At 35.2% G+C, this 27654-nt stretch overlaps 1 protein-coding gene and 1 long non-coding RNA gene across 2 annotated transcripts in view; one reads left to right on the top strand and one right to left on the bottom strand.

Annotated features, from left to right (window-relative positions):
* The window catches only part of LOC149779321 (reversion-inducing cysteine-rich protein with Kazal motifs-like), a 202770-nt gene that overhangs the window by 65578 nt on the left and 109538 nt on the right, over nt 1–27654 (top strand). Inside the window, exon 5 of the mRNA XM_089939933.1 lies at nt 20525–20607. Within this exon, the coding sequence (XP_089796059.1) occupies nt 20525–20607 (83 nt within the window). The remainder of the gene's footprint in view (nt 1–20524; nt 20608–27654) is intronic.
* LOC149779322 (uncharacterized) lies at nt 2810–6352 on the bottom strand. The gene is made up of 2 exons (XR_016415393.1): nt 6163–6352; nt 2810–3151 (listed from the first exon to the last, which is right to left on the bottom strand). It is a non-coding gene; the product is annotated as an uncharacterized LOC149779322 (long non-coding RNA).

The following is a 27654-nucleotide window of genomic DNA, read 5'->3' as shown; positions in this document are numbered from 1 at the left end:
AGCAGTGCTCTCCACCTCCCTTTGCCTTTTCGCATTTTGCTTCATATTAAAATGATGCCACAATAAAAAGGGGAAGTTTTTCTTTGTTCTGCAAGTGTTGACTCAACAGTTGTAGATGATTTCTTAAGTTTGGCTATTATACTAGAACATCCGTGTTCCGTGAAGACGGTTATAATTTTGGTAATATTTAGTGAAAATCAAAATGAAACTTTTCTCAGACAGGATTTTTTTGTTTTTGCTTGGCGGAATCCGATTTTGTATCTGGATTTTAGACTTTTTGGTCTCAGATCTAAGGCAAGCCGGTATGAACTGCAAACAGACAGATGAGCCTTTGCAAAAAGTAGGATAAGATGGGCATTTGGAATAAAGAGTGGTCTCCATACAAAATAATGGCTCCGTTTAGCAAAAATAAAATAAAGAAATAAAATAAAAAATCCAGCTTTTACCCTTCTGCTCATGCGCGAGTCAAATAGCCAATGGAAGTGCCTTTTGACGCCTGCTGTAAACATCGGACATTTTCAGCACGTTTTCGGTGTGCCACCATCAGGGAAAACCTCCTGTTAGATACCTCATTCATTGCTGTGAATGACCATTATGTCAGATCACATGGTTGCTCACTGTTTATGCTCTGGTAGAAACCTGCTATTTAAAGTAACTGGGTTGTATTCTCCACTCCAAAATGGAGGTCGCGGATTTCGTTGAGTACTTTTCACGATTAGAATCACAACTATGAAAGCTTCAATAACTTAGGTAAAGGCTCTGATATTGATGTAGGTAGCAAATAGTTTTTATAAATTAACAAATTCAGATGACTTAGTGATTAAGATGCAGACAGTGAACTTGTAAATTTCGAGTATGAGAAATGGCAGCATAGGATGGTAACGCGGCTTCAGTGACTTGACAGTGAACAAGTTCTCTCAACATTTTAAAGCACATAAAAAAATTCTTCCGTTAAAAATAATTACACAGCTATAACGATCGGACTTTACTCTTAAATTTTTCCACACATAATAGATGTGTACCAAAAATGCATAATGGTTCAAATTGTTGTTAAACGTAACATACACTACACTGCTTAACAGTTAACAGGCAGGCCTATGTGTATGGAGTTGAATAGGTAACAGGTGTTCTATTTATAGCACGCTGCACTTTGCAACTATGCTGTATGAGGTAATGGGTTGAAAGCAGTGTTTCCCTTTACGCACATTTGTGCGTCAGGGACGCACGCTGGAGAAAAGTGACTCACACATTTTTTTGCCGTGCGTTTTTTTGACGCAAAGAATTTTCATAATATGATCAGGATTTATTTAATACCCAATGCATTGGACGATGGATGGCATCGTATATACTTCGAGTATAGGCATTGACTGGTTCCCCGCTTTGTTTGCTCCCTGCCTCGTGCTCCTCTATTCGTATAGCAAAAAGCAACGCAGGGAACATATAAAACAATGAACCAGACTAGCATAGGCAATGTTATGACGGAGTAGCTTCCCCTAATCTCGCGAGCTTCTCGCGATTTCCATCAACCTCAGCAAGCTGTCATCTTGATGTTTAACCTCAAGGCTTGTTGCACTAGAAAGTGATCTCCAGATTAAAACGTCATGCACTAAAAAGCATTAGCGAAGAAAGTGAAAGAAGCAGCACACAAAATAGTAACTGTGGATCTAACTTTAATGAAAAATGGAGAAAATAATTCCCTTGACTGGAATAAGGCACATCCATTAGGATTACCGGTGTGACTTCTGATAGCATGATTGCGAAGACTGCAAAAGTGAATAATCCTTTCGTGACAGGATTTTAGAATTTTTTAAAATCTGCCCTCGTTCGCCATAAGATATCCGGAGAACATAGTATAACGTAAGACATTATTTCACAACAAAGAAATCAGTCAACTTGCAGAGACAAATGCGTTATTTGGATTACAAAGTCAGCGGGTCATTGCAGATTTTGTTGGTTTTTAACTTTGCTGCAATAAAAAAAGGATCTTAAAGTTCAAGTGTAACTTATTAGAAAGAAAATGAATCATTATCCTCCTTGATATTTGGATAAATGTGTTCTAGGATGAAGTACAATGAAACCTATGATAGTACACATTTTATGAAAGGCAGTAAATTAACTCCTATTTGGTTAAAAAGATTTATTTGGCTTTTTGTATTGGCTTATATCTGATGTGTTGGGCTATAATATTGCTTGAGGAGACTGTTGATAGTACGACTTTAAAAGCAAAATGAACTAATAAAATTATTCTTTGAATGGACAGCGCATTTGTTTGTTAATTGTGCATGTTGGTGTATTTGTATGTTTAGAGAGAGAGAGAGAGAGAGAGGGAGAGAGCATATTTTGCAAGTTGCAATATCCTATTTCAAGCTGAAAAAGTACGAGTCGTATGAAAATTTGTCAGTACATTTTTGACCCCCACATTTTTTTTTGACCCCCAGTTTTGACACCTAGGGTTTTTTTTGTACCCTCAATTTTACACCCCTGGGGGATACACTGGTTAAAAAATGTTTTGTTGTCATTGAAACTCAATTTCACCCACTATGATAGATCACTTGCTTTGTGCCAGTGGTTTGATTTGGTTCTCATTATCTAGAGGATAATGAACCAGTGTTATTGTCTGGATCAAATAAATAATAAAATGAAATATGAAATTTATGTATGGAATAACAGATATGAGGTATGGAATAGAAGAACATGAGCCCCATATTTAAAATATAACAACTGAATAAATTACATAAACAATGAAATTGAACATGATGTTTGAATGATGCACTTTCTCTTAGAAATAAAATAAAAAATTCACAAGAAATGCAATTAGTTGTTCTTTTATACAGATAAAACAAATTCCATCATGAAATTGAGTGAATGATCAAAATCATTTGCTAGGCATGCATGCATAACTTGGTTGCTTATTGTCCATCCAAATTCATTGTTGGTGGCAGAATTGCCATGTTCTTCTCTCTCTCTCTCTGTTTGTCTGTCTCTCCCCCCCTTCTGGTCATCAGCTGTAACTTGGTTGTCTTTCTTTTCCCACTATATGGTGCATGTATGGAGCTATTTTCTCGTGCCTTCTTCACACACACTCGTTTCAATACAGCTGTTATCTCTTTGTTCCTTAAGTTCTGTGTCCCTCGACTTCCAGATGCCCATCCTTTGGATAATTTTAATGATAAAATATTAGTAACTTTGCCGGAGTTAACTTCTGGCCTCCCTGCAGTAACTTAGACTAACTAAACTTTTGAGAGAGAATACTTAAAACATAGAATTTTGTCTGGGAAACATCCCCTCACTACTTAAACCCCAAATAACCTTGCCTCACTATGTCTCTAACAGTTATCTCAATTAAAAATCAATCATGCAGCTGCATATGTCCAGTTAAATGCAGGAAGCATTTGATGACATGGGAAAGGGTGTGAACAATGGATATTGCCTAATCACCTTCAAAAATGTTTTTAAATTAAATCAATGTTGATTTGTTCTGCAAATGCAGCTGTTTGGAAATTGTATTGCAGGGTTTTGTTTGGAAATTGTATTGCAGGGTTTGGGGATTGGCTCGCAGACTTCAGGTTCAAACATATTTTCCTGTTTGAATCCTACATCTCAGAATGCCTTAACTTAAGAACCACAAGAATTTGAAAATTATCTAGATTGTTTCTAGAGAAGATTATCATCAAGAACATCAACCAATATCATGATGCTGATATGTAAATAAAACCCAATGCAATATTTGTGACCACCAATTTTACTGTTAGTCTTTTGTTATGACATGCTTGTGTGTGTGTGTGTGTGCTGGGGCACAATGTTAACTTTGGCATCTGTATTCTGTGTGGTGAAATTCAATTAATTTGGTTTTAAACAGGAAGGCTAAACTGATGAGAATCTGAAAACAGAAGGTGTCAAGTCATCATGATTGATTTCAGGATGGGAGACATGAATAGATTAATCTAACATTTTCATGATGCACAAGATGTCATATAAAAGACACCTCATTTACACTCGATCATATATTAAATATTTTTTTGCAATTTTTAGCATTTTTGGAGACTTTCTTAGCTGTTAATTGACAGCCATATTTAAGATATAAATTATTCTGCTTTTGACAATAGATGAATGTTGAAGTCCTTGAAACTTTTGATTTAATATGTTGTAAACAATTGTGTACCATGGAAACTTAAAGACTCAAATCCTGATAAAAATTCAATAGTTATGAAAACTTGTTTTAAAAAAAAAAACAAGGTGAAATTTATTGCATACTTTTTCATTCTCTGTTCTCATTCCCATCTCTTACTTTGTATTGAGTTGTTGTATTTTGGGGATTTAATTCCATTTTTCAGCACAGGATAGGCTATATACATGGTCGAGTATAACTAGTGGATGAAGAACCCAGGAAAACCCTGGGTAGAACCATCGACCCACGTGAAGCTAATGGCAAGCTTTCTCATGTACCCACACAGACAGAAGTGAGATGGCAGTGATCCATAACAGCAAGCATTTTAGACCACTTGCAGTCTCAGTGCTCCAGGACTGAGTTGTTGCTGTTGTTGTTGTTGTTGGGTTTAATGCCATTTTTCAGCACATGATAGGCTATACATGGCGGCCAGTATTAATGGTAGAGGCAGAATCCGGGAAATTATGGACAGATACCAGTGCTGAAAATGCATGTAGTTAGGTCAAATTTAATAGGTGATAGTTTATAAAATTCTGTTAAAATCTCAACACTAATATACATGTACTTGTATTCAGTGCACAGAAATGCTAATTGCCTAAATATTGTTTCAAGCAAGTGTATTAACTCATTCGGCCCAGGAGGTTTTTGTCGTTTTTGCCTGAAATGCGAGTGGGAAAGACATTTTGGGGGCTGTTTCTGAATACATCCTAACACATCAACAGATTTTCCATTAGCCTAATGCCTAGTTGTATTAGAAACATCATTTTTCATTGGTTATTTTGCTTGTGCATGAGCAGAAGGGTAAAAGTTGGAGTTATGGACCCATCATTTTCGTATGGAGACCACTCTTTATTCCAGATGCCCACCTTATCCTAGTTTCTGCAAAAGTTCACCTGTCTGTGCGCAGTTCAGACCGGTCTGCCTTAAATCTGAGTTTAAAAGGTCTAAAATCCAACACAAAATCAGATTCTGACCACGAGCGAATTTTGGGTGGAAAAAAAAGGGTCCAAACAATTAGGTTTTTCCCTCTGTATTTTGTAGTGCAACTAGAATGTCCAGATTATTTGATATCATTGTAGAGTTATATCTATCTGCTTTTTTATAATACCAACCACTCTGGTGTATCTTAAATGACCTTGACGCTGCGGAGCTTGGAAGTAGGGTACAGCGTCATCACGCCTACAGGCAGGATTGGGGCTGAATGAGTTAAAGGAGTCAAACATCAACTCATCTAAGATATTGTATACTGAAATACTATAAATAACAAAACTTTGCTCATTATAAAATTTTACTCAGTTTAACAAAGAAAACTAAATTTTTGCTTGAACCATCACCTATCGCATTTGACAGTTCTAGAATATATATTTTGGGAGATTGTAGCCACCATTTCCTAGTACCAGTGTTTAGTGAAAGATGCAGTACCAGTGAGATGACAGATGGACATGTGATTGTTACTGTAAATAAATACTCTAATGTTTTGTGTTTAATTATAAATTCCTCATTGATGGATGTAATTCATCTTATGTACAGTTTCATATGCTGTCTTGGAATGCATGACTGCACATCATTTTGTGCATGCTGACACAGAATGCTATCACATATCATGCTTCGTTACCTATGTGTAAAACTATCACCATACTTTACATATATCTGGCTGAAATGATAAAGATTTCCAAAAATTGAAGACACAGAAGCATTTTGATTTGGATTAGTATCAGTGTATCCAGTGCTAAGATAATTTGTGTAATAAATAACAAACACATGCATACATGCTTTAAAACATAAGCATATTGTTTGCAGCAATTTTATTGCAAAATGCCTGATGTTTGCAAATCTTGAGTTTTGCATAACAACTTTTGATCAAACTTGTGAATGGCTTGCACTCAGGGTAATACGAAAACATACGGATTATGTGTGTAAAGGTCATGGTAATCAGAAGTTAAATAAGAAAAGGATGGCTTCTGCACAGTTAAGTTTTGTTAAAGACCACATACCTTGACCAGAGGTCAAAGACATTAAGACCTATTGGTCAGTAGTCTCCAGAATCAACCATGCCCAACTACTGCCAGTACAGAGGAGTATTGAACATGGGGTGGATATATCCTGTGCCATTCATGGTACTCTTTTTTTAAAAACTTCTTATCTGTATGTTTAGTCCAAGATCCAGGTACATCAGCTGCTTGTCACTTGTGCTTAAATAGTAAATCCCAGTGTATTTAACTTTGTGTACACAGTGCATCCTCGAAATGAGTTTAGCCGTAGGGCAATTGTTATGTATATTATTTGTAATCTGAAAAGAATATTTTATTTACCATTTGTTGTCTGTCATTGAATAATGAGTGGCAAGAGGAAATTAAAAATATAATTTCATGGATGTGGGTTTTAATTTATTCTGTGGTATAGCCTCAGGGATTTTTTGATTGATGTATTTTATTTCAGGTGTAAAATTGGATCTGGTCATGAAAATGGTATGGAGATTGACAAGGAAATGTACCAAATGGGTACAAGTACTCAGTGTACTAAAAATAATAAGCAAGCCCATTATTGATTATGATTTGAAAATAAAAATGCACCATAATTGGTGTCAGATTGTTTGCTTGGGGGTTCGTTTGTTAAACCTTTTTTGTGCAGTGAGCCAGCATGTTGAAAGGTGATAATTTGTGATTAAGATTACGTTCTTACAAACAGGTAGAGTTCATTGAAAATAATTTTGAATACTGTGATGGTGAGGACAAATCTTTGCTTCTTTTGGATCACCCCGTGTTCAGCACATTATGACTGTAAAATTGGATTGTGCATAAAGTGCTATTAAAGTATAACTCTTGTTCATGTCCATAGCAGGCAAAGGTTTAGTCATATTGAGATATTGATGAATGGATGTTATTTATGTTTTCTCCAGGCATGAAATTTACATTAGCATTTTAATTATGCGATAAACCTGCCATGTGGCAGCTATTGTTTCCGCACAGCTGGGCAAGGTCAGAAATGGCACAATGTCAATGTTAGGTATTGTAGATATTGTTTACCTGTCACCCCCCCACATTAAAACAGGTCTTATGTCTGCTGTTCTGTCAGCCATTTGTTTTGGCTTGCAGATGTACATTTTTTTGAATGGGAGTCATATTCCTTTATAATTGTTGCTGTGTGACACATTAGGTTTAGGAAGTTGAATGAAATGTCATCCTTGATTTTAAATTTTTTAAAATCTTAATGCTAAGTAATTTTCCTTTTCTGAAATAATTAACTTTTTAAGACTTGTCACAACACCTGATCAGGATAGGAAAGTTGGAAGTCTTTTTTGATTTGTGAATAGCTGTTACAAGCTTAAGGTTGATACTGATGTCTCTTGCATTAAACACGTTTCTAAATACATTCACAGAAGGCAACAATTCCCAATTTTGACCTAATGTCATCATTGAAGCAATAAATGTTCTCTTTTTCTTTAGTTTTAGCTCAGCTGGTCTTATGTCTTTTGTTCTTGGCCAGTGGGGGCTGATCTGATTGTAGGATTAAAACCTGCACCATTTTGGTCATCAGTCCAGCATGCTAACCACTGATCTTAAAAAAGAAGATGAAAGAAAAAGAAATGAGAAGAATTAAGCATGCACTTTTATCTTGACAACACAATAAATATAAATCATTTTGTCACAGTTTTCACAATCAGAGAAGATAATAATATAGGAAACAAATAGCAATACTATGCATGAAAATGGACTTAAATTTGAAGTCTTCTTTTTTTCTTCTACATAATATTGGGGCTACTTGCATGAAATATCACTTCCTTAACAAGAATATTTAGTTGTTTGGCTAGTTTGGCTAGGGGATTGTTTTCTTCTGATTTAGTTGCCCTTTTTGTTCCCATTTTTCAATAGACTTCACAGACGTGTATGGTTTTGTTTTGTTTGGTGTTTTATGGCACATCAACACAAGTAGGTTGCTTTCACCAAGGTAATAGGAGTAAGTTGCATTGCTCGTGGGCACACCATGTTATCTTACTTGGTGTGATCTGGTGATAAAATTCAAACCCACATTCTTTCGGTTAACCTCGGTACAGTCATTGATATATGTTTGATTTGCCAATAATTTCTTTTCTTCTTTTTCTGTGGCTGATAAAAAAACTGATTATCATGAATTCATGGCACTCTATTAACATTTGGGCAATATCAACACAGAGACATAGAAGGTGTTTTCAGTGTGATGATTAAAAAAAGTTTTGTATGTGCCCATTCAGTTAACACATGATCTTTACCCTATCCAAAACAAAGCATGAATGCCTTTCTGTATACCACACTTCTCTGACACAACTGGTAATTAATTGTGTCAGAATCTTCCACTGCAATCAAATCCATGGTACAAGAGATTGTAAGGTGTAAGGAACTTTTTCTCTGATTCTCACATTATATGAAATGGATATGGCAATCAATTCAGAATGAGGTGATGAGGATACTGTGTATACTTAGAAGTAAGGACAACTTTATCAGTTATCAAACGTGGAATTAGCCCATTTAATCCCAGGGGAAAAGCAGAGGGCATTGCACTTAATTTTCATATGTGCCCAGGCCATCAATCTAAAACATGAAGAAAATTGACTGAACTGTGAGCCAGGACACCTTTCTTTCACAAGTCCAGCACACTAATCATGGAGTCACTCACAGTGGCTCTTTCCTACCTAGTCACCTTTCAAGACATGCAAGAGAGTTCTTTTTGGGATACAACCTACACAACAATGTTGGAAATATATTCAACATATGAGCTGAAATTCAGAAAAGAAAAAAGATTTAATATTGGTCCGATTTTAAACTTCTCTTGAGGTAAAGGAATAAATCTACATAAAGGCTAATAATTTCAGTACAAAAGTAAAATCTTACTAAGCAAAAAGGCATGGCAGGGCTAAAAGTAAATGTTTGGAAGGGGTAATGGCACATCTTGGGGTATATATTCCTAAATTTATAAACCCTGTCAGACTAAGATTGCAACCACAATTGCAGACTCGTGAGAAGTACTGTAGTTGAACCCATATATTGACTCCATAACTGCCTTTAAAATTGATGGTTGTGATACACATTGTATACATGCACTTAGCACCCAGATTATATTTCATAACCAGAGAAGTAATCTAATGCTATCCATCATGGTGTAACATTAGTCAGATTGATTTGACACAATCCATGTTATAATTTTGCTCCACCTGCTAGTGTTACCTATACTGACATATGAATGGGGAGACCTGATGAGTTCTAAAGGTGGGCCTAGAAGATGAATAACTGACTCTAATTTTATTGGCTTCTTAGATACATGTATTGGTAAATTTGTCTAATTCTATTGACTTTAACTTGAGAGAGATTGTTTCATATTATTCTCTATCACATGACTTCTGTGTTATATAGGTTAATATGACCCCATATGATAATTTTTCTATATTTAACATGTATAATAATATCTCACGAAGTCACAAATCATGTTAGGGCACCATCTTAGGCAAAAGGCATTGTGACTGGCATTCCAAATGTATTGTGAAGTGAAGTCACTACACTCTTCAGTTCTTATTTCAAATAAATTCACTAGTTTTCAGTAACTGATAAATATAATTTTACTTACTAAATAATTTGTTTGCCAGTGCTTGCAAAGGACAGAAAATATTTGATTCATTACATTTATTTTGATTGATCTTCTGTCGGTTCAAAACTTGTAGCACAGTAAAACCTGTCTTGAGAGACCATTGCTATGAGAGACCATCTGTACTGAGAGACCAGTTTTTTTCTCTCCAGAAAAGGGTGGTCTTTTGAGGCAGGTTCTACTCAACTCATGACAGCAAACTATTGACAAGACTATTAATATAGTAGAAACAAGTATAGTTATGATAATAAAGATACCCTCATTTTGGTATTATATGTAGTGTGGGTATACATCGATACCATCCATCTGTCTGTTAGTTCACTTAGCTATCCATCTGTCCGTACCTACATCTACCCTATAATGACTTTGTATGAATAGTATCATTAAATTTGGGCAAATCTGTACATTTAGCACATCAGCACCATACAATTGAATGCTTTACACATACATAATGAAATATGCTGTGTCAGTATGCACAAAATAAAGCGCAGTCATCACATTCCAAGACAACATATATTAAACTGTACATAAAATGAATTGCATTCATTAATGGAGGTTATAATTAAACACAAAACTTCAGAGTTTTTACTTACAGTAACATTCACATTTCCATCTGTTATTACTCACTGGTATGGTGGCTACCATCTATCTCCCTGGATAGAGAATTTGAAACTCTCTGCTGAACTTAAGCATAAATTAATTTGCTTGATAAATTTATATAAATGTTATTGTTTTGCTATCAGTGCTGTGTGGTGATTCCTTTAGAATTCACAGTTATGTTTTTAATTTATATTTTTAGATGGTTTCATTTCTTGTGAAATCTCTCCAAATTTCTAATGAATAATTGTCACACAGTACTGAGCCAAATTCTCTGTCTTAATAAATTCATTTTGATATTTCAAGAATTATTTTTAGTTTTTTCATCATTAAATTTTAGACCGTTCCGGTGGCCTAGTGGTTAGAATGTCCGCCTTGGAGCAGGAGGTCATGGGTTCAAACCCCGGCCGAGTCATACAAAAGACTTACAAAAATGGTACTAACAGCTACCTCTCCTGGCACTCAGCATTAAGAGGTTAGTGTTAGGACTGGTTGGCCTGGTGTCAGGATAATGTGACTGTGTGGGACATCATACTACATGTCTGTGGCATGATGCCACAGTGCTAGATATCACTATAAACTGTCACACTGCAGACATCGTATCGATATGTCTGAAAAATTGTTAAAGCTATGTTAAAAATCCAAATCACACACACACACATTAAATTTTATTTGATATGGATGAACTTCTGCTGTTACTCGTACAGAAAGTATTGCAAGCATGTATATGAGAAACTAGCCATATTTATGATTATATAGTAGTTTTTGGCAAAATTGCATTTGATATTTAAATTACACTATTTGTGTGGTCCAGTTAACTATCTTGTGAATGTGAAATAATTTCAAGTGTACAAACGGATTGGAAAGTGATTGGTAAGAAAGTCATCAAGAGCTTTGTACCATTCTGTTCCGATTTTAGTCCTGCCAACATACTAAAGTAGTACATAGTTTTCATAGCTGTCACATTTTCACTTATTTGTACTAAAATTTTACTGTATGGTCAGTTAATAGTCAGATGGTAATTTTTATCTTTTGTTGCACATCACTGTGACTATTTCAACCTACTCTTTTTTTTACCAGAAGAGGTCGTGAGATGGTCTATTGTCCTTTGTCCATTGACTTGCGTCTTTCCATTTGCCATTTTTAGTTATTTCCACTCCTCCTAAACTTCTTTGAGGATTGCTATGAAACTTTACACACACATTCATCTAGTTGGCCCAGCTTCAAAATGGTGCTGCTTGCACATCCAATATAGCCACCACAGTGACCATCTTGAAAATCTTATCTTCCTAAATGGATGATGTATATTTGGCTCATATTGAAGATGGTGGAGATCGGATGTCCAGTATGGCCACATGGCAGCCATCTTGAAAATTTGGTTATAGTCACTTCTCCATCATGGATGGTCATATCAAGATGTGGTTTTCATTAATAGACATTTTATGATGTCAAGTTGGACCTAAGTAAAAATGGTACTGATCTGAAGTTATGGCCAACATGGCAGACATTGTGAAGATCTTCTGTCTGCGTGGGTTCGAGTCTAGGATTCGGCCAATGTGGGTATGTGAGAAAGCTTGCCAGTAGCTTCTCGTGGGTCGGTAGTTCTTCCCGGGATTTTCCTGGGTTCTTCCTCCACCATTAATACTGGCCGCCATGCATAGCCTATCGTGTGCTGAAAAATGGCATTAAACCCCACAACGACAACAACAACAATCTTATTGGAATTCTTCTTGAACAGAAAGTTACATTGACATGTGTTTTCACCCATAATTGCCCTATGATGTCCAGTTGGTCTTAAATAAACATGGTGCCATTATGACATCCAATATGGCTGCAACACAGTGGACATCTTGAAAATATTATTGCTAATACTTCTGAAAGTGTGGTCATATCAATATGAGGTTTTCACCGAAAAACTTAGATGTCTACTTGGTTCTAAATGAAAGTGATGGAGATCTGATGTCCAGTATATGTTCATCTTGAAAATCTTGTTTTAGCTACTCTTGGAGGGAATGTCATTTTGTCATTATGTTTTCATCAGACTTCTTGTAGTGTTCACCTTGACCTACATGAAAATGACTCTTCAATATGGCCACCGTGGTGGCTATCTTAAGAATATTATCTGTACTCCCAAATGGATGACTGTATCAACTTAGGCTTTTTCATCAATATACTTCTCAGGATACCTTGTTGATCCTAAATTAAAACGGTGTCAGTCATAAATCCAGTATGACTGCTGCCATGAGTATTTTGTTGTCCCTCTGAATAAGTGATCATTATGGCATGGGGTTTCACCAAAAGACTTCAAATGATGTCCACTTTGTCTTAAATGAAAATTGTGCCAATCTGACATCCAGTTATAATGGCCACCACAGAAACCAATTTGAAAATCTTGTTATCACTGAAGAATATCAAAGATGGTTTCAACATTCAGCAGTTAAAAGGAATAAATAGTCTTATTTTAGACTCCTGGAAATAATTTTTGCCATCAATCCCATCAAGAGACTTTTTCATGTAAGATTTTTCATGGGACACAAGTTTTGAACAGTTTCTGACAGCATTCCCTATAGACTAGCAGCCATACTTTTTTATTTACTTTATTGGGTTTACGAAGTATTTCTTTCCCAACAACAAAACTCTCTTTTGTGAGTCAGAATTTGTTGATAAATTGTCATGTCTTTAGATAATCCTTCAGCGTACTCTTTATTTTCTGTTTGGACTGGTACTTTGTGATATCTCAGAAAATAGCTCAACAGAATTTGACCACCTTTTACAAAAAGTATGCATCCTGGCGAAGAGCCCTTTACATTCAAGGCAAATGCTGTTGTGCCTTCAGATATGGATGAAAATACAAAACTAGAGAAACCTTGAAATGGTTGTTTTCAAAACCTAAGCACTCAAAAGCACTGGAATAAATTAATAGAGAAGGGATTCTACTGACTCAGGTTAATTGTGCAACTGTTCCTTGCATTTGGATGCAAAGTAAATGCCAGCCATTTGAGCACTTTTAGCTCCATTTTAGGTCTTACATTCTTTGTATTTAATATTCTTATGTATTTATAGAATTGACCTATAGTAAACTGCTGGTGTAAATCTTCATGACAGCTGCCAACTACAAATTCTGGGGCACATGGGTTCATCATAAAGGGAGTCCATCCACATTTTAGCTTCCCTTTACCATATTTATCCAATGATTAGCCCATGTTGATTCTAATCCCACCATGCACTTACCACTGTTTACAAAATTTTGGCCAATAATTACTAAGAATATTTGTGACAGTAAACTCAACCACTTCCTTGTGAGAAATTTTTTACACCAGCCCCTCTCATGCAACCACCCCCAACTGATTGTTTCATGGGAGAATCGCTGTATCTTGGTTTCTTCTAAGGCCTCATAATGTATTGAGCATTATTATAATATATAACTTAACGTTTGTAATCAGGCACTGGTTTCTGACAGATTGTACAATTACTGCCATTGTTGATATACAGCAGTCCATCATTGTAAGGTGACTTAGTATTAGGCAGTCCCTTTTATAAGGCGAGTATGGTCATGGATGTCACTTAATGATTTATTAGTAATAATATTCATTATTTGTGTCAGTGTACAACAGCATGACCTATAAGACAGTTGCCTTTCAGGCTTCCTGACAAGTGTTCGGGTAGAGTGCTGTAGTTTTACAATACAACAATTTTAAAAAATGTCTTCTAAAACTGAATGGTTTTATTATTAAAAATATGTACCGTATGTTACTCGCCTATATCAGGTACAACTGTAAACTGCAGAGACCCAGATATGCCATGGCATAATGTGCAAGCAGGTATGAGTTGATGCAGTTTATTACTTGTATTCAGTTGAGCATAGAGCTTGATCTGTCCATTTATTATGCTGGCAGATCAAGGTATGTGTTGCTGGCTCATGGACCCTACTTATAAACAGATATATAGGTAGGAACTTAAACAACATGTAAAATACCGTAGAAAAACAAGACTGTATTGCACATGAATTATTTGCAAATTCTTGCTTTGAAAAGCTTTCAGCCTGCTCATTTTTTAATAATTAAAAAAAAAATTGATAGTCCTTTTAATTCATCTCATCATAAAAACATAAAATCTCATGTTTATACTAGTTAACATGACAAAAACAGTTGTAAATGAAATACTGGTACCTTGCCTTAGAAGATGATTTTAATTTGCACTTTCACTGTTCAGTTTTTGGGGAATAGATAGTCTTCCCATTTACAAAAGCTTAGGGACTGTATTTGTGGTAGAGGTAATTTTCTCCTTGATTAGCCAGAGGGGAAGTGGTGTTTTGTGGTTTTTAATAAATGTTAACAAGCACCTGTAAAATAGTGCTGAATGACATAGGAGGAGAACTTGTCAATACAGTTGAGCTTTAATGAAGCACACAAAAGAATTGGCCTCCCTTGAGAGCAAGTAATTGACATAACTTGTGATAAAGATAATATTTTTAGGCTTTGAAAGACTTGAAGTTGGCAAAATAGTTTCCAGTACACATGCTATTAGGTATACTGCTTTCTGTTTTTGTGCAATGGTTTAGCTGCTTTCTAAACTTTCTGTTTTTATGGTGGCTAGCAAAAGTATGTTATATGGTTTTCACAAGATATGTGTACTTTGAGTTTAATTGGCCATATGTAAACTCCATTTTCTGTGCCCACCCAACAGCATTTTTGTGCATGCATATTTGTTTGTGTACATACCAGTACCTGATGGGCTGATTCTAAAAGTTTCAGTCTCCAAATGAATTATTTGTATTGAAATGAATAAACATTGACAATTTTTTATCACTTTTGTCATTTATGTTGACTGCAGGTGCCAAGAAAGGTTTCCATAATGTATGAGGATTTTCACATTTCTTTCAAATTTCAAGATGCAGTAATTGTGTAATTGTTACCATCTTGCAGGTAATTGTGTATTCTTTACCTTCTTGCACAGAGGCTGTCTCAACATTATCATCACATCAATAAGGATCTATTTATTCATTTAAAGAATATTAACTTCTTAAAATTTTTGATTTTTTTTCCTCAATATTTGCACTGTCCTTTATTAACACTTTAGGGTTAATAGCAAAATGTCTGAATTTTTTTCCCTGAAAAATGTTTTAGTAATGTAAATTTTTAGGTTATGTAAAGAAATCTATCAAGGTGTAAGAGCAACCTCTGTTTAACATGCTGTTTCTGGCACATGGACAAACAACAGAAAAGTGAAGTTAGAAGGCTGCATGGGTTGCTGGCAACGTAATTGGTTAGTGGTCCTCATGAATCTGATAGGCCAGAATTGATTGACATGGTTAATATGTCAATTATAATGTGGCTGTTTGATAAAATTTTGGAAAATCTGTCTTGTTGCCTCTAGAGTAATGAAAATTCATAAATATGGATCAGAGGTGTCAAACATAATGGCCCATGGATGGGACATGGCCTGCCAGTCTCAGTTAGTATGGCCTGCAGATCAGGTCTCTGTAAAATTGTAAGGTTGGTGTAAAATTTGGATGCTTCTCATAGTTTGTGATCTGTATGTTTATTTGTATAAAATCTGGCCCAACATAGCAAAAGATTTTGACAGCCCAGGCATGGAATCAATCGGAACAGAAACTGTTGACTCATTTGAGTAGATGATTGACAAAGTGAACAAAATTTGTATAGCCTCCATACATAAACCCAGGTAAACCAACAATCTTCACTGTCTGGAAACAGGTGTACCCTATGTGTTAAACTTGGGGATCTAAAAGATGTTTTATTATCAAAAATATGCATTGGTGGTATGCTTTTCATGCATCTTAGTAAAATACCATATATACTCACATAACGGTGAAATCCACTTGCAGACTTTATAGACCCTGATCTGCTGCCACATAATGTGCCAACTGGTCAGGGTCTGTGTTTGGTTTGCTGATTATTCTTGATGACACAAAAGAAAAAAGATTGTGCCATGATACCTGTAATGTTTTTTACCCTTATTGTAATTATTTGATCAGGTGTACAGATATTTTAGACATTAATTTTTTTTTCTTTTCTTAGATATGTTCATGAATTATTTCTCAAATTTAGTGGAAACCAAAAGTCATCATGTACCTATCTCTATGATGGTGGGCTTGACCTTCAGGCTTGACCTTCAGGGTCATCTTTTGAAAGTGGCCTTTTGTCTAGAGTATCAGGAGTTGTAGACCACAGATCTGGCATGAAGATAAATGTATTTATTTGAATAGTCAACTCCCCTTGTGTCAGAGATTGAAGCATGCTTCATTTACTCCTATATACTGTAATGTCTCTAACTTTTCATACAGTCTAATCTTTAAATCCCTAAAATTATTGTAAAATTTTGCAAACATACCTAAGATGTCATAGATGAAGGGTGTTATTATAGTAAACACGATATGTTGTTGTTGTGGGTTTAATGCCATTTTTAGCCCATGATACACATGGCAGCTAGTAAATCTTGTGGCAAAGAAGATTGCAAGGGAAGTAATTCTGTACAATTTAGTGCAGTTGGACTTGTCAATTGGCCAAAGACCACAAATAGGTTAATTTGAATCTGCTGAAAGAACTTCTGCTCATCTTTGGATGCATTTGTCTAAATAACAAAATCACATGTTACCAGTCTAAGCATTTTAACATTGCATTTGTTTCCTTCTGACAACTCTTTTGGTTCTGCCTTCCTGTATCAGATAGGTTTACATGTGCATCAGAATTTTTGTCCTATTTAAGACCAGGAACTTTATCTCCTTCTTTTAAAGCTTGTTCAAAGGTATCATCAAATAAACCAATAAAAGATGCTGTCTGGTAGAAAAGAGTGTCTTGAAGGACATTTGATTGGCATTGTACCTATGTATCTTATTTTTTTCAAACTGTTAGTCCGTAAGGAAAGGCTCTGAATTAACTGAATCAATGTTGTTGTAGGGTTTTAATGCCATTTTTCAGCACAGGCTTGGGCTATACATGGAAGCCAGTATAAATGGTGGAGGAAGAACCTGGGAAAACCCAGGAAAGAACCACCGACCCACGAGAAGCTTTTGGTGAGCTTTCTCATGTTCCCACATTGGCCGAGCCTGAGACTCGAACCCACTCAAACAGGTGAGATGGCAGTGATCCATAATCATGAGTGCTTTAGACTACTCAGCCACTCTGTTCCGCGACTGAATCAATGAGAAGTCCAAAGAGTTAAATACCCGAGACAGAAGAAAGTGTACTGTCAGGTACTTAAACCGTAAAATCCAGATGCAACATTTTCCAGCATCAATGTTTTATGTTTTGGGCATAAGTTGGAGAATATATTGATGTTGATGATGTCGCCAAGGCGGCCGGAGTGCAAATACCTTGCTATATGAACTTTAAATAAAGCGATTTAGGATTTAAGTATTGACCCTCCATCCCTCCATGCACTGGAAATCTCAAGGTTGAACGAGCAAATTTATAAAGATTTATAGTATTATATTCCACTTCTAAACTTGTACATTATTGTGCATGTTTTTGAAAATGTTGATAGAACACTCAAATATGCATCTCTTAGTTTAATGGATTTAATAAAATCATTCTCCAGTAATTATTTTCAGACCAATTGAAAAACCTCTTGTTTCAGAAATGTTCACAAAGTCATTAAGTCTTTTGATTTTTGCCCAGTCTGAATTTACCATTATGTTTTCAAGCTGTGAATAGATCAGAAATAACCTCTTCCTTATTATGTTTCAAATAATGTTCCACAACATTTCTTTGCTTAAATTAATACTGTGAATATTTTGGTCATTGTGAGGTGATATGGTTTGGTATTCTGTTTTGGTTTTAGATTTTGTCAAATGCAATCTCGTAAATCTGTGTAAAATGATATTGGCAGATATTGACCACTGCCGTGTCTTAAGATTTGCACACATTTGACAGTTGATGAACTTACCTGTTTTATTTGTGCTTTCATGTACTCATTGTCTAGGATTGTTTTATTTTATGAGAAAACACTTGAGAACCCTCTGCACCTGTAGTGCCTGTTGGGGCCAATACCAGTGAAATTATATTCATACTGTCTCACTTGGAGTGAAGTTCAGCACACCATTTATTTATTTATTGGATAATAAAGTTTGACTATGGGTAAATATTAAGCTCTAACCAACTGTTCAGTGTCACAAAGTTCTTAACAGTAGCATATACTATTTTTCTAACTCATTAATCCCTTAGCGACTAGGAAACACATTTTGGGTGCTATTTCTGAATACATCCTAATACATTGGCTTCTAAGAGATTTCTGATGAACCTAATGCCTGGTTGTGTTCGAAACATTGTTTTTCATTGGCTATTTTGCTTGTACATGAATCCTGAATAAAAATGGTACCAGTCCAACATGGCTGCAGTTATGGCCATCATGACAATCTTATTATAGATAGTCTACCTAAACTTAATGATCATATTGACATGGGGTTTTCATGAATGGTCTTTTTACATCATGTTGTTTGTACTGAATACAAATGGTGCAGATTTGATCTCTCATAAATAGCCACTTCTGTGTTTATGAAAACCTTTTTATTACTTCTCTTCATGAATAGATAATCGTAATGACAAGTGGTTGTCACTAAAACACTTTCTGCCATTTGTAGTTCAGTATTGAAATAATGCTGAGTTAATCTCCAAAATGGCAGTCTTGGTAGCCATCTTGAAATGTCTTGTGATGGCTGCTCCCAAAGTGATATTTCACTTAAATAATGCAACAGTATGCAGCAGGTCCTGAATGAAAATGGCAATGATTTTACATCCAACAAGGAAATCTTAAAAATCTTGCTGTCTTGAAAGAATGGTGGTATTTTCACTAAAATTCCTACTTGCAATATGGAATTGGGTCTGAATGAAATTCGTGTCCACATGATGGTGAATAGGTTCGAAAACTAAATCTGCTTTCCCTTGGGGACAGGTGAAAGGTCAGTGCATGCATTTGTGTAATTCATTGAGCTTACGAAGATGGTGATTTGTAGATGCACAAATGAATTTTAAACCTTCATAGTTTGTTTTATTTCAGTAAACAAGTTGATTGCATTCAAACATTAATTTCAAGGTCAAGGTTTTGGACTTTTGACTTGTGACCTTTTGAGATTGCACTTATGTAACACAACTGTGAATTGAATTGTCATCAAATGTAGTTTCTGGACATATCTAAAGGATGTCGAATATCTTAAATGTAGCCTTTTCCAAAATTTAAATTTTTAAAATAATTAATTCTGGATTTTGCCAGACTTATTATTGATAGTATCTATGCCTAGTTTAGTGTTTTTCTATCCATGATACCAAGTTCAAGGTCAAAGACCATTATCAAGATTGTTGTATCGAATTTTTGTACATTTGAACTCTGACAGTTTTGTTATGTTGGAGTTTCTCAAGAATAACTTGAGGTGGTTTCAGTAGTCAGCAATTAAAAGAAATTAAAAGAAGACTGATGTTAGATTTGAGGAAGATTTGTTTTTAGTTCAGTAGTGCATCAGTCCCTGGGTTCTTGTTTTCAGACATTAGAAATTCAAAGACAAGATTTGGGAGTAGGATCGCAGTTTATTATATGCTGTGCTTGTTTATAGACTTTTGTTCCATGGATTAAGGCTTATGTGATGGGTTAACGAGTTCAGGACCTATATTGGGGCATTGATAGTCTTAAATCTAAGCAATTCAGCGATAAAAAGCATCATTATAAAATTTGCTATATTTTTTTTCCCTTTGTTTATCATGAAATATGTATATATAGTAGTTTTACTTTTGATGGGACATAGCAAATGCTGTGTAGTTTTTCCTCACCTCTTTTTGCTTGGAAGAATGTGAGGCATACCATACATGTCATCCATTGTCAGTGGTCAGTGGTCATAGTATACATAATGTCATCCATTGTCAGTGGTCATTGTCATCCATTGTCAGTGGTCAGTGTCATCCATGGTCAGTGGTCATATCATACATAATTTCATCCATTGTCAGTGGTCAGTGTCATCCATTTTCAGTGGTCAGTGTCATCCATTGTCAGTGGTCAGTGGTCATATCATACATAATGTCATCCAATGTCAGTTTTGATAAAAGTCTTTTTCAAACACATAATTTTAAAAAAGTCTAGATACAAATTTGTACTGAATTCTTGTGATATTGCAAGTGTTATTTCTGTTTTCAGCTATCCAGGAAATTGAGGCTTGGTCCGGTCGTTCATGTTGTAACTTGACAAAATCCCGGATGTGTAGTGAGTCCTGTTCACATGTAAGTTTTAATATTGTACCCTATTGTCTGTAAAAAATTTCATACTATCCTGTTTTTCGGGCACCATCAATCCATATTAATATAAAAATATTGTTTGCAATTTCATTTTCAGTCTGAGAAAGCTGCCAGTTTTTTGGAGACACATGAAAAATAAAACATTAGATAAATTTAATACTCTTTCTTTTGTAACCCTGATTGTGATAAGTCTGTGCTTATCATTTGGTAGTTTGCACTGGAAAATTCATCATCATTATCATTAAACAATATTGGGAATGGTAAATTTTGACATCATGGGCAACCCAAACTCAACTGTGCATTGAATTTTAATGTCAGACCTTGTTAAATGCATAAAAATATACTGATGGTGCATTTTTCAGTGCAGAATCCCGTGGTCTGGGTGCACTTGACAATGATTGCATTAAATATACAGGCCGTATTCCGATTACATTGAAAGTAGATGTTGTGGCACTGAATAGACTATTTGGATACGAGAAATAAAGAAACAAAATTCCCTTTTTTAGGTATATAATTTAAGGTTTATCTTCTGATAAAATTTAAGGCAGCATTTTTCTCAGAAACAAACTTGCTTCATACCAACATGTGCAGTTAAGCAAAGTAAACATTTTATTCTTTAAATTAGTTACATGCAAATTTATATGAATTTCAATAACTACTTGTTTCTAGTGAGGCATCCTCAGTTTTAATACATGGTCATATATCTAATTCATATATTATGTGAGAGTCTCAAAACAGAAACAGCTTTTTATTTTAGAAATGCAGAGTTTTGAATTCAGTTTGTTTTTGGTTTCGTTTGGTAAGGGTCATTTGTGAACCTTACCCCAAAAAAAAATCATGGAGGAAAAAAGTCTGAATAAGATCTGGAAAATAGTTTAAAAGGGGTGGGTGGGAACCCAGTAAAAAACCTTGCTAAATTTTTCCCAGAAACTCATAAAATTTATCTGAAGGAATACAGAACATTACAATGGAATTAAATTATATCACTTTTGAAATTCATAAGTTGTATTGTTTTTACATAATTTTCAAAATTTAACAAATAAATGAAGAATGGATAAAATTGGGTGGTTCATGTGGCACGTGTCAGAAGAAAATCACAGATTAAGACCTGAAGAACTGTACATGGATAGTGTAAAGTAACATTTGTTGCATGTGGCAGAAGAACACCTTGTACTAATGGGTTACAACAAAGTGGTGTTACAGCAGTGTACCAAAACACATAAATGGTGCAAGGAATTATGTGAGACTATATTATGATAAGTTCTCAGCAGCTAAAATGAAGTGAAATAAATTAACCTTTTACTGCACATCACTTGGGAGGTTCAGTGGCGTAAGTTGGGCAGAATTGTTTTATTCATTAAGTTAGTAATTTGACATCCCGTATGAGTTATTTCATGTACAAGAATAATTTTCTTTATAGTGGGAAATTTGTTGTGAATGCTGGTTATGGTCTTGAATATGCTTTATTGGAGCATACAGGGAATGACATTGTTTTCAAGGCAACCAAATCCAGTTTAGAATTTGTACAAATTATGACAAAATTTCATATTTGTAAATATTCTTTTATGTTGTACATTCATGCTTTGAATGTTCTCAATTTACATGATTGTGAAAACTATTTCCTGATTTTTCAGCTTAGATTGGCCAAGTTCCATATAATATAGGCATAACAGGTGTTTAGTTTTCAATGAAGTGGTGAAGTTGAACACTTGAAGTCAAATATATTTTGGCTATATTCTGTATTTAAAGTTTTTGGTAGTATAATCAAATGGACTTAAACATTTACAGTATAAAAGGTATTTTGGTCTAAAATTACATTTCTTTAGGAAAAGCTTGGACACTAAGGTAACAGTTTAAAAATGCAGTGCTAATGGTTAGGTATCAAAGCTGATTTTATAGCATCTCTTTAAATATAAATCATTCTGTTGTATCGATATGAATGCCCATGTTCATGTTGGACAGAAGCTGAAAAATGATAAAAATCATGAAATCATGAAGAAAAAAGTAGTCCCAGTCTTATAAATATCTATTGACACATACATTTGCATGTACTTGGGTACCACATTAATTGGAGCCAGTTACATGAATATGGACCACTGATGATGAACCAAACACTTGTATACCGAGATCAGAATTTTACCCAAAGAAATTCAAAGAGTGAGCTTTAAAATATGATACAAGATTTTTTTTGTGCTGCTGATGCAGTTTTTAATAAGTAGGAATTATTGTATTTAATTATGGATTTTTCATCATGTGCCATGGAAGCAAACTTACTTGATGGTGGTTGCCTGCAATCAGGTAGCTAGAAGGAACAAAAGCAAAAATTTTGATTTATTAATCAGTTAGCGAAGTCCAAGTGTGCTCATCTTTCATACTGTTGTTCACTAGACAAAAAAATGATGACATGATATATCTCAAACAATTAGATCATCAAAACAAATGTGATTACAGAACCTATCAAGTATACTTATTTGTATGACCAGTCCAACTGCTAACTCATGAAGACCCAGATAATAGTAATAATAATAATAATAATAATGAGGACTTTGTATAGCACCTAATCTTTAGAAGCTCCAAGCGCTTTACAACATTAGACAACACCTATAAGATAAAAAAACATAATGATATGATTACAAAATCAAACACCATGAAATTAGGAAACATAAAAAAAAAGTTTGTTCTTGCAGTTGAAATAAGTGAGTTCTCAGAGCCCTCTTGAATGTGATCACTGTGTCTTATTGTCTAAGTTCAGTGGGCAATTCATTCCATGTTGCTGGGCCCTGGTAAGCAAAAGAACGCTGTCCATATGACTTTGTTTTCATAGTGGGAATAATGAGTATACGATTGTCAGAAGAGGAGCGTAAGTATCTTGCTGGTGTGTACACGTGGGTAGAGTTGGATAGGTATGTTGGACTAGAGTCCATAAGTGAAATGTAGCACAGAGAACAAATTTTGTGTTTGATTCTGGATTGAATGGATAGCCAGTGTAGGGTACAGAGCAGCGGGGAGGTGTGCTCTGATCGTGGTACTCTAAGTATGATCCAAGCAGCTGTGTTTTGAACTTTTTGAAGTTTCTGGAATAGATATTGAGATGAACCAGACAGAATTGAGTTACAATAGACCAGTCTTGAAAGTTCTAATGAACACACAAATGTTTTAGTGGCATCAACTGAAAGATATTTGCGAATTGAGCTGATGCGTCTCAGCTCAAGATATGCAGCCTTGCATATGTTCATGACATGTTGGTGCAATGTGAGAATACTGTCCAGAGTAGCACCTTGGTTTTGTACTGATTGTGTGAATTTAATGTTGGTGATGTGCTGATATTTATTGTTTGAGGTAAAGGATGTGACTGAGAAAGTCTTTGTGTTGTGATCAGAATGGCCTCAGTTTTATGATCATTCATCTGCAGGTTGGTACATGTCATCCATGATTTCACATCAGAAATGCACCACTTCAGTTGGGTGGCTAGATTTGTATATTTGGGTGTCATCATCATACAATTGGTGAGACACTGGATGATGTTCTATGACACTTAAGAGCGACTGAGTGCATAGAATGAAGAGAACAGGTCCAAGATCAGACCTCTGTGGAACACCACAACATAGATAAAGTGGGCTGGAGTGTATTCCATTTGCAGATACAATTTGTATCCTGTTGACCAAGTAGGACTTGAACCACAGTAAGGCTGTATCATGAATGCCAAATACATGCTCTAGACGGTGAAGTAATATATCATGGTCTATTGTGTCAGATGCTGCAGACAAATCAAGGAGGATGAGGACTGTAATCTTTCCGCTATCCAACGCAGAGAGAATGTCATTAACTACTTTTAGAAGAGTAGTTTCAGTACTATGGCAAGGGCAATATGCAGATTGTACATTGCTAAAATGACTGTTTGAATTCAGATGAGATGCAAGCTGGGATAGAACAACCTTTTCTAAAATTTTTATATGAATGAGAGATTAGAAACTGGGCGGTAGTTCTTTAAACCGTTATGGTCAAGTTTTGGTTTCTTCAGCAGAAGTTTCACAATGGCAGTTTTGAAAAATGATGGGAATTCCCCTGATGAGAGAGAGTATTAATAACATCAGTTAGTGAAGGCAATACTGGATCTAAGCACTCAAGCAGCAGTGATGTTGGAATTGGATCAAGTTCATATGACTTTGGTGCACTCTTCATCATGATTGTACGTATGAAATCCATAGAGACAGGTTCAAATGCTGCTAATGGTTGCTGCTCACATTCTGTACCCCAACTGTATGGTTATGAGTCAATTGAAATTGTGGTGTCAAGCTTATCTCTAATGGTTGTACTTTGTCACAGAAGAAATTTGCAAACATGGCCGGAAGGTTGACTGGAGAGAAGGTAGTTGGAAGTGGTGTAGATTTGTTCCTTGACATTAGCTTGTTAGTAATCTCGAAGAGCTCTTTGCAGCTGGAACTTTCCATGATCTTAGTAGTGTAGTGGGCTGATTTTGCTGCATGGACTATATTTGTGACCTTCTTCTTAGCAGCTTCATAGATTTGCTTATGATTAATGAGTCTGGGTCTGTACAGTTTGTTAGGAGTAATCAGGAGAACAAGCAGCATAGACCCTGCTGTGCAGTTGCATTATGCTATGGCAGATCAGGATCGATGAAGTTTACATTTTGACTCAATATACAAGCGAGTACATACTGTAATACACTTAAGTATGCCATTCCATGGGGACCTTTCAGTATGCAATATGTGACTTAGTTGCTCTCTTGTAACTAAAATGTTTTTAATAAACCATGTAAATGCCCATATGCTCAGGCTTGCAGAAAGCAGTGCAAAAAGACAAATTTTAAAAACCAGTCATCAGTACTAGCAAAATTTTGCACTATTTAAATATAAAGTCATGTTGTTGTTGTTGATGTTGTTGCTGTATATTTTAATGCCATTTTTCAGCACACAATAGGCTATACATGGCAGCCAGTATTCAAGGTGGAGGAAGAACCCGGGTAAACCCTGGTCATGTGTTTAAAAAACAAAGAAGAAGTATATTTTACACAAACTTGGAAACAGATTGCTATTTGGCAGCAAGACTGAACCATGAATTAGTATTAATGTAATTGTTGATGTTACAGGGAATTTTTAGAGATGATTGCTGCACCATAACTGACGGAATTTTATCGTGGTCAGCATGATATGTACCAATTAACCTTGAATTTTGGGATGAGCCTGCAATAAAATTACTTGATGGTGATGGTTTAACCTACCTGGCTTGGCGCATGATTATTTTTAATTAGAATGCATTGGGATAATGGTCAGACATATGGAGAGGCGAGATGAATTGGGAGGGGGTAAGTAGAGGAAAAACAACGTGGAGGCAATCCAGATACCCATTTGTGCCATTAGAAATAAGTGTCATAAAATGAGTTTTATCCAGAAAATAGTAATTAATAGAAGCAAAATAGAGAGAATTATTCTAACTTTTATGGGTGCGTTGAAATTTTGGCAGTTACATAAAGTTAAACCCAATTGGCAAAGCTAAATGAGGCGTGTGTATTTCCCAGATGAAATTCAATATTTTTAGCAATTTCCCTAGTGAAATTATAGTCAGTCAACGTTGCTGTGGGAAGCCAAGAAGTTAACTCCAGGAAATAAAAAGTATTTCTCATTACACATTATCCAGTGGATGGGTGTCTGAAAGTTAAGGGACATGGACGTTGAGGTTACAAATAGAGATTCAGCTTCATAGAAAAGAGAGCAAGTCTCAGGAGGCATAAGGGGAAAAAGCTCCATTTGTGCACTGCACCACACAGTGGGAAAAGAAAGCAGACCACCAACTTATTGTTGCTGACCTGAAAGAGGATGGAGAGATAGGGAGGAGAGGTAAAGGAATATGGCGGCTCTGACCTGTCACCAGTATTGAATTTGAAGGATTGGAAGTAACCATGTTATGCAGGCATGCTAATCAAATGAGTTTAGTCATTCACTCAATTTTATGATGAAATTTGTTATATTGGTATAACAGAATGGCTAAATGCATTTCTTAAAAGAATTGTAATTTTATTTCTAAGAGAAAGTGTATCATTCAAATGTCATGTCCAATTTCATTTTGTTTATATAATTGAATAAATTATTATATTGTACTTGCAGTGACTAATGTTGTTCTATTCTGCATCATTAGTTTGTTCAATAGTAAATATTCTACTGTTTATAAGTTGATGAACATAATCAGGAAATAATGCATCATTTAAACTTTGAAATCACCAAAAACACATCTGTTCTCAAAAAGAATTTAAAAAAAATTGATATGCATCAGTTGATGAAATAAATATTTGCATTTCAAAATATGTCTCCTTTCGGATTTAATGGCGAAACCAAGTTGTCTTATTGTAAATTGAACATTCTAGTTATATAAAAGTAAAATTGTGTATTCAAATATTCTGAAGGGTGTGCATGATGGTGCACTTAACAATAGGGGAAAATGTTTTGGCAAAGCACTATTTCAAACAAAAAGAGCAGTGTAAGCATTTTGCTTTCAAATAGCATTTTTTTTGGCTACAGAAATGATGTCTTATTGTAGAAGTAGAGAATAAACTTACACTCTTACATATGTTATAAATTGAAGAAAACAAAAAGTATATGGATTTAATAGAAGATAGCAGTTGGTATTTTACTGATCTTGAGAAAGGGAAGGGCTGCTAGAAATGGCAGATATGCATTAAGGCAGGAGTGTCCTTTTATTTCTATCTGATTGGAATACTGATTGCTGAAGATAATAACAATTTTCAGAAGTAAAAACTACTGTACCCGGGTCAAGATTTAACCTTTAGATGTCATGAAATAGTTACAAAGGTCACTGGCCGACTCAAACTACTCTGTACTGAACAGAAAATACATGTAGAATTAATCATATTAAAGTGACATTTTGTGGAATAAAGAGGAACTGAAGAGGTGCAGTAATCATACACTTGATATAGCATATTATGTGTTTTGCTTATGAGAGTCATTAAACACATTAACTATCAGAAAGTAAAAAGGAGGAAGAATATTATTATTA

This window comes from Sinohyriopsis cumingii, chromosome 17 (assembly GCF_028554795.1).
Source record: "Sinohyriopsis cumingii isolate HCF-2022 chromosome 17, ASM2855479v2, whole genome shotgun sequence".
NCBI lineage: Eukaryota > Metazoa > Mollusca > Bivalvia > Unionida > Unionidae > Sinohyriopsis > Sinohyriopsis cumingii.
Note: the sequence above shows the minus strand (reverse complement) of the source record. Positions and strands in the feature narration are given on the sequence as shown.